The sequence below is a fragment of the Octodon degus genome, unplaced genomic scaffold (assembly GCF_000260255.1).
Source record: "Octodon degus isolate 3935 unplaced genomic scaffold, OctDeg1.0 scaffold00380, whole genome shotgun sequence".
NCBI classification, from domain to species: domain Eukaryota; kingdom Metazoa; phylum Chordata; class Mammalia; order Rodentia; family Octodontidae; genus Octodon; species Octodon degus.
The window spans coordinates 592,753-600,745 of NW_004524956.1; the positions used below are offsets into that span (position 1 = coordinate 592,753).

The window sequence follows — 7,993 nt, forward strand, 5'->3', positions numbered from 1 at the left end:
TCTCCTTTCCTTTTTAAACCTACTTAATTTATGTAGCAAGATGACGTGGATCAGGGGCTTGCTGCTGTTTTCTCTTTATTTCACACATAAAACCTTTTAAATAGTACAAGAAATACAAAGGATAAAAAATAATAAAAACTAATGTTTCATTTCTGATACAAAGGAAAGTTGTCTAAATAAAACAATATTAAATATTTTCCAAATGAAGATAAAACAATAATATACTCATTGGTCCATTTCATAGAATGAACTGGTTACGTGACAGGAAATCTCTTAACATGTTTCTCTTCCCAATCAGCGAAATGAAATCATATATTCACCAAATCCAGAGCTAATTGTGAATGACATCTAATAATTATTTTTTTTCCAAGATGTGCAACACATGTGTGCCATGGCATATTTCCAACTAAACCCAATAAATTAAGGTTGCTATGCAGTAGTGTTGTATGTTTACCTGTGAAATACATATGAATGAACAGAAGCTTGAAAAATTAGGAGAAAAGAAAATCATTCTGAAATAATTGCACAAATAGAAAGCTTTAATGACGTATTTCAGCAATTAGGTACTTCAAACAGACCTACAAAAATTAGGTCTGTTTCTAATACACAGAAGGCCTACTTAAAACAATGCAAATCACTAAACAGTAGTGAAAAGTGACTAACATACATCATGCTTAAAACTTAGCAACAATTACTCATACACTTAAAACTTGCTCAAAGACAAGGCATGCTGGTGACACCGGTAATTCCAGTCCTGGGAAGGCTGAAAACAGGAGGATCACTACAAGTCTAAGTTACCAAATACATTTTAAAAAATTTTTCTCAGCCTGACAATTAAATGGTTGCAGATCACAGAAAATAAATATTTTGTTTTTCTTATTCTAGTGCAGAGGGATGTTGACCCCAGGTCAAATTGAAACTGTTTCTTCTGTGATCTCTTGGCCACTATCAGACTAACTGGTGTCTCCTGTGAAGTCCCTCCTTCCCAAGGGCAATATGGAGGTTAATTTGGTTTTATTCCCAGGGCATTCACTGGCCAGCTCCAGCAGCCTCACTTACGCCATAAGAACCCTGGACAGCCATCCACGGAACATAGATCTCACTCCAGACAGTGTGACATATTCCTGCTCCCAGTGGAACAATCCAAGGAGGTCCCCCCATCCTTCCTGGAGTTGTCGCCCCTCCTTCTTCATCTCAAACCCTCTCTGCCATCACTTCTGTAAGTGTTCATGTTGTTTGTATCTCTGTGCTGTAATTCGGAGCTCAGAAGTGACTTGGTTTGTGCAGCACAGTCGGTGTGCTAGGACCTCATGCTCCAACAGCAGCTCCTGGAGCCCACACAGGACACAGAAGAGGGCCCCTGATGGCCACCTCCATGCCAGTCCAGGGCCTGAATCAGCCACCGCACCTGTGGCATGGCAACCAGGGGCAGAATCTGGCTTCCTGCAGAGCAGCACTGTGCTTCCAGGAAGGACTTGCGGATTTTGTCCAGCTAGCCCGAGTCCTGTGCTGTGCCCACCAAACCTGCAGGGCCAGGACACTTGTGTCCCAGTCCTATGCCTGTGCTGTGTGATTTAGTGTTAGCTCCTGGAACTCCTCCTGGGTCCTATCCTGCTGTAGAATTGGAATACAGGGCCACTATCAGCAACTGGATAAGTTATAGCTAGGAGCTCAGGACAGTTCAGTACTTCTCAAAGTGTGAATCACGTCTGGCTTGGAACAACCTGCCAGGTGCAGGCCTTCTGTGGCCCTTTTCTCTTGAAGCACAAAAAAGGGTAACCTGTTGTTGAAGGACTAGGTCAGGGATGTGACATTCATAAGCTTTTGACATATCTCCCTCAGGTGACCAGAGAATCTGGCCCCTCAGTTATTGATGCTTACAAACCCAGAACTCTGGGAGCCTCTGGCAGGAGAATCGCAGTGTCCCACCTGGAGTACTTAGACACTTAGCGGGACTCTAAAAGGGCTGTGACTAGCTCAGTAAAAAAATTTTTGTTTAATCTTCAGTACTGAAAATAAGGGCATATGAAATCATCTATTCAGAAAATCTTAGCCTAAATGCTGGCTTGCTGACAAGTGTCAAAGAGTGTGCCATGGCTTCTCTATACAGTTGGAGTTGACCTGCTGTGCTTGTCCCGGAAAGGGCTCGGTGCCACCCTGAGCCCAGGATGCACAAGCTGTGGGAACTGCAGTGTTTCAGGGACAAAATTGCAGTGTGTCTCCTATCCAGCACTTTTGCCAGCCCAGCAGTTACACAAGTATTGTCCTCACACTGCTAAAACTGGTTTTATATCATCACTAAAAGTGTGCTTAAGCCATTGACAGTGATAAATGAGGTCCATAGTTCATCCTCAAGGAGGTGAGAACACGTCTGTGGACCAGCTCACCACGTTGCTACCCACAGAAGTGATTCCTACCGCTCTGGGTTGGGGCATGATCGCGTCTGGACAGGAAGATCCCAGTGAGAAAGTGGGCAAAGTGTAGCTCACCATTCACCCTCTCGTGGTGTGCAGTGCATGTGGGTCATATGTTACCAAGCTGTGTAGCTACGGTGTGTTGTGAACTCTCCTCCTCTCCCACTTGGTCTCCTTGGTTCGGTCTGATGAAGGGATTCTCCGGAGCTGCTCATCAAGCGCTTCTAGTGTAAGACGCTGTGATACGGTGCTATGACCTTGGGAAGCAGGGGAGCTGTTTTGCTCTGAGACAAAAGGGAAAAGGATAGGAAAATAAGAGAACTGAGCAGCTTAATGGAGGAACACAGGGGACATTTGTAATTCTCAGCTACACAGATGACAAAATACCCTCAGTGACTAGAAATCTGAAGAGGAGCAGAGGCTCAGGGCAGAGAAACAGAGAAGAGAAAACAACCCAGCCAAACATCTCTGAAGGAGAAGGAGGGTTTCCTGTCCCCAGTAGACAATTAGATGTGGCTAAAAACACAGCTGTCATAAAGTACTTCCTGTAGGTAACAATGCCACCGCTGGGGAGCTCACTGAGAGTTCAAGTTTTCTGCCATAAGATAAACGAGTGTGAATATTATGGTGCATAGTCACAACGGTCCATTTTGAAGTAGATGTAATAGGTAGGCAAATAGTCCACAAAGCAAAGAGAGTACCTGATAGCTTTGCATCTGTGTCTGGAAAGCTATCAGGTCAATTTTAGGTCAATTTAGGTCAAAATTAGGCCAATTTTTCCAAGATCTATTGAGTTTTCTCAAAGTGTTTGACTGGGAGAGACAGCCCTTATGATTTGTGCCAAGTGATAAATATTTTTACCAAAAAGATGAGATCATGACTTTGTTGCTAATGCAACATGAACAGAGGCTGTGGAACACAGAGAACAGCGCTGTGGGCCCTCCTCCTTCCTCCCGGCTCTCCTCTCCAGCTTCCGGGGATAAGCTTTCCAATCTGCTCTTCTACAAGAGCAATGAGTGGCCAGTAGTGGGTGCTGCTTGTCTTTCTATTTTTTGCAAGTTGGATATAATTTTCAGTGGGCTGTAACATATTTTTAAAAGTTCAAAAAGTAGATGTTCAAACTGATACAAATACATAACTTTGTGGAGATACAAATAATACTTTCCTTCCTGTAACCATTGTATATGGTACACATCTGTCAGTTTACAGCACTCCTACACAGGAAGTGTACAAATGCGGTGTGTCAGTGACAAAAAGCACAGACAAAAGGCTTTATTTAAACCATTAATTATGAGGGAACTGTCACGATATCTCAGACGGTGCCAAGGAGAAAGAGAAGAACCACACACATGAGGACAGATGAAGAAGGCTGAAGATTATGCACAGATGCTTATACCTACCCGTGGTGACTGGCATGAGATGGGAAACTAAGACATTCGCATTTCTCTGGTAAGCAAAATAAAGAACAAAAACATAAAGAATATCTGTTAGTTTTTCCAGTGTTGCAGTCTCTGGGAAATCAGACTAATTTTTCTAGGATCTATTGAGTCTTAATAATTTATATTGTTTCCAATTTCCTATAATTTAAGAAATTATAAAATAGTTCAAAGACAAAAGAAACTATTTAAGACTATATAGAAAAAGAAACTATATATCACTATAAAAAGGAACTATATAAGACTATATATGTTTAATTTCCTATTACTATTGTTTTCCCATTTTTCAAGATTTTCAGTTTTTTCCTGACATTTACCTAAGGAAGTCAGCTTGAGCCATTTAATAATTTGGTGTGCAGATAATTTTATGTGCTGAAGATCAAACCAAGGGGCTGGCAGAGGCTTCACGTGTGCTCCTTCAGCCCATGTTAGGCACAGTATTATAAATGAATTACTCATCTGAACTAGAATAATACACAGAGGATGTCTTCAGTGTAAAATGACTAAACTGCTTTTCAGATCATTTAATCAAAGTCACAAAGTTAATGAACTGGTCAGCTGAAATTTGGACTGAAGACCCCTGTCACTGAAACCGTGCATTAAGGGTCGGCGGTATAGCTACCCGGACTAAGTTTGCTTAGGTAAACTCGGTCGAGGGTTCGATCTCTGGCTCCACATGCCACACCGCTGAGTGGGCGATGGAGTCGGCGTGGTAGTGCCCGCCTATAATCCCAGAACTACGGAGATAGAAACCAGGAAGATCACTACAGAATCCGAGCTGTGCAGTGAGACCCTGTACACACACACACACACACACACACACACACACACACACACACACGCACACACACATGCACGCATGCACACACACATTAAAAATAGCTGTGCATTATTTTATAAGAATGTATTTCAACCAAAGAATGCATGTGTAACTCTGTTTAGTCCATTACTGATTACAGATCTAATTCAGATGAAATGCGGAGGCACATAGTGCTAGATGCATGTCGTACGCAGCCTCACGCTCAGCTACTCCTTCGTTGAAGCAGTCTACATAGGGCTTCCTGGTATCCCCTTTGGTCTCAAGTTTTCTGAAAGACATAAAGATGAGGTGGAGAGATAAATGAGAAAATAGAGCAGTTAGGACCTTTAGTGGAGTCTCACATTCCTTACTTTATCTTTATAGATTAAAGTTCCAGAGACATGGACAACTCTACGTTGGGAAGCACGTTCTTCCTCACAAGCTTCTCCAGCACCCCGGAGCTGCGGGTCCTGCACGCCGTGCTCTTCCTGGTGATTTACCTGGCGGCCCTGCTGAGCAACCTCCTGCTCATCATGGTCACCACCCTCGACCCCCGGCTACACAGCCCCATGTACTTCTTCCTCAGGAATCTATCCTTCCTGGACGTGTGCCTCATTTCCATCACCGTCCCCAAGTCCATCGCAAACTCTCTGATGAACCTAACCCTCATCTCCTTCCTGGGCTGTGTGTCCCAGGTTTTCTTCTTCTTCCTCTTAGCCACAACGGAGGTGGCTCTCCTCACGGTCATGTCCTATGACCGCTACATCGCCATCTGCCACCCTCTCAGGTACGGGACTGTCATGAGCCACCCAGCCTGCGAGCAGATGGCAGCCTCCTCGTGGGTCAGCGGAGGTCTCAACGCAGTTCTGCACACAGCTGCCACCTTCTCCGTGCCCATGTGCGGACCTCGTGAGGTCCACCAGTTCTTCTGCGACGTCCCGCAGCTGCTCTCCCTTGCCTGCTTCCGTAATGTTGGGGAGTTGGTGGTCATTGGGCTCAGCCTCCTGCTGGACCTTGGCTGCTTTGTGTTCATTGATGTTTCTTATTTCCACATCTTCTCCACTGTCCTGAAGATGCCCTCCCGAGCAGGGCGCTCCAAAGCGTTCTCCACGTGCCTGCCTCACCTTGCCGTGGTGACTCTGTTTCTGTCTTCTGGGTTTTTTGCCTATTTGCACCCCCTACCCAAGTCTGCATCAGCCTTGGATTTGCTCGTGTCCGTCTTCTACACGGTGGTGCCACCCACGCTCAATCCCCTCATCTACAGCCTAAGGAACAAGGACATGCAAAAGGCCCTGAGAAGACTGCTGCTGAGCAGGCGGCACCTTCCACATTAGAAGAGCTTTCCCTCATCTGTCTTGACCACTTTATTCCCTGACACAGGTACCTGAACTGTAAGGTTACTTCATTTGGCAACATTAGATCTTTACAAGAGTCATCCCACGAAAGTCTGATGAAACCTCTTGAAGGGTAGCTGGACAGTATGTTTCTCGTTCACTCAAGTGAGCGGTCAAGCCAGTTGTGTCTGCGCACCAGTGCAGAGGCATGTGGACGCCACTTCTGGAAGCTCGTGGTATGTGCTCTGTCCAGGTTGAAAACGAACAGGTTGGCAAGACATCAGAAACGAACGTGGCCTTTCCCAGACAGAGTGAAAGGGCAGTCATTCTTAGCAAAGGAAATATCTCCAATGTCATGCACGCTGACTTAAGGAACTGGAGAGGGATGATGGACGGATCTAGTGAATGTGATGAATGCCACAGAATTCTGCAAATTAAAACAGCTAATTTTGTGCTACACAGTGGAATATTGGTCTATGAACTTGGTTTCTTCATGATTCCTTTCTGGGCCCCCAATAATCATATTTTACTGATTCTGAAGCACTCTAACTTTGTTAATGCAAGAACGTTAAGGAAAACATCAGAGTAACTATCGGAGTAGCTATTTATGGATGAGAAAAGAATTAAACGTTTAAAGATCTTGTGATAGATCATTTGATGAGAGCATTTGCTTACTTCAATATATACAACATTAAAAACAATAATTGGGATTGTTACTGATGTCATTGTACCAGAGCATGTTGTGAGTGACTTAAGAAATAACAAAATGCTATACGTCTCACACAATTTCTTAAAATTTAACTTGTACTAGTATTTACTTATGTAAATACAGCTTCTGGAAGTGTGCACATCGCTGCCTGCACAGCAACAGTATTTTACTGCAGTGGAACACATGAGATACACCTTTTTACCACTTACCAGTCCAATTATTTAAATATACGATGACTCAAAATTGGACTTTTGTTAATTATTATAAGATACCACAACAGTTTTTTATATTTCCTGTTGCAGTATCTTATATTATTTTCCTGAATTGAGGCTTCACATCATTGTGGGTTTAATTTATATTTCCATGATGTTTAGTGATGTTGTTTCCACTGAGGTCATTTTTCAAAAAGGCAAGCATTTCCAGATCAGCGTCATCCCTACCAACTTTTTTTCTGTCTTTCAAACCTTTAAAATCATTGATTTTTTTTTTTTCTGTATTCTGGACAGCGTCCTCAGGGTCTCATTGCACACATCAGGCTCCTAGTGATCTGCCTGTTTTTAGCCTCCCAAGTGCTGGAGTTATAGGCAAGCACCACCATGCTCAGTCTCAATCGCCGGGTCAGTGTGCTCTGGCACAGCATGCCGCGGATCAAGCCCTGGCCTCTGCGCTCTGCCTGAGCAGGTGCTTTAGTCCTTCTGAGTTATCAGTCCAGCCTCAGTTATTACGATTTGAAATCTTTCAGCATTCACAATGTTATAGGAAGAAGGCTCTAGGAGCAAAGGGAGAAGGAGAAGAGTTTTTACTCACTGAAAAGTCTCCATAACTACAGCTGCAGATAGTGAGTATGGACATTTTAAACAGTAAGCACAATCCAGGAAACACAGGCTCCCCTATGTGAAGTCAGTTCTGTGTACACAAAATTCACTGAACCAACAAAAAATAAGATGAACAGGAATAATCAAGTATTGTTTCATGCAAGATTCAATATACACAAAATATACCAACTCTCTGAAAATGGGAAATAAAAGAAACCCGCTAATTCCACGTAAGCAGGCTAGAACTACAAACGTGGAGTTAAAGGGACATACAGATTTTAAGTTTCCTGTGGTCTGTCTGCCTGTGCTGTCCAACAGTGACAGCAGGGACACGTGACAGGTGGATGTGTTTTCCCTCTTATTTCTTTTTCTGTCCATTTGCTTTTTTCTTCATGTTTTGTTCTTGTTTTCATATGCATTTGAACATGGTTTCTAGATTTTTTGTTGTTGTTTTATTCTACTCATGTTTATCCTCTCCCATTTTCC

The 7,993-nt window shown here is 43.4% G+C and overlaps 1 protein-coding gene across 1 annotated transcript; it reads left to right on the forward strand.

The window, feature by feature from the left end:
• The first annotated feature begins 5,050 nt into the window (after positions 1–5,050).
• On the forward strand, positions 5,051–5,983 carry LOC101592934 (olfactory receptor 14A16-like). Its single transcript, XM_004648300.1, has one exon. It carries the CDS (start codon positions 5,051–5,053, stop codon positions 5,981–5,983), a length of 933 nt encoding a protein of 310 aa, XP_004648357.1.
• Positions 5,984–7,993: the final 2,010 nt, after the last annotated feature.

Coding starts and splice junctions, on each gene's coding strand:
- LOC101592934 (XM_004648300.1), top strand. CDS start 5,051: ATGGACAACTCTACGTTGGGAAGCACGTTCTTCCTCACAAGCTTCTCC.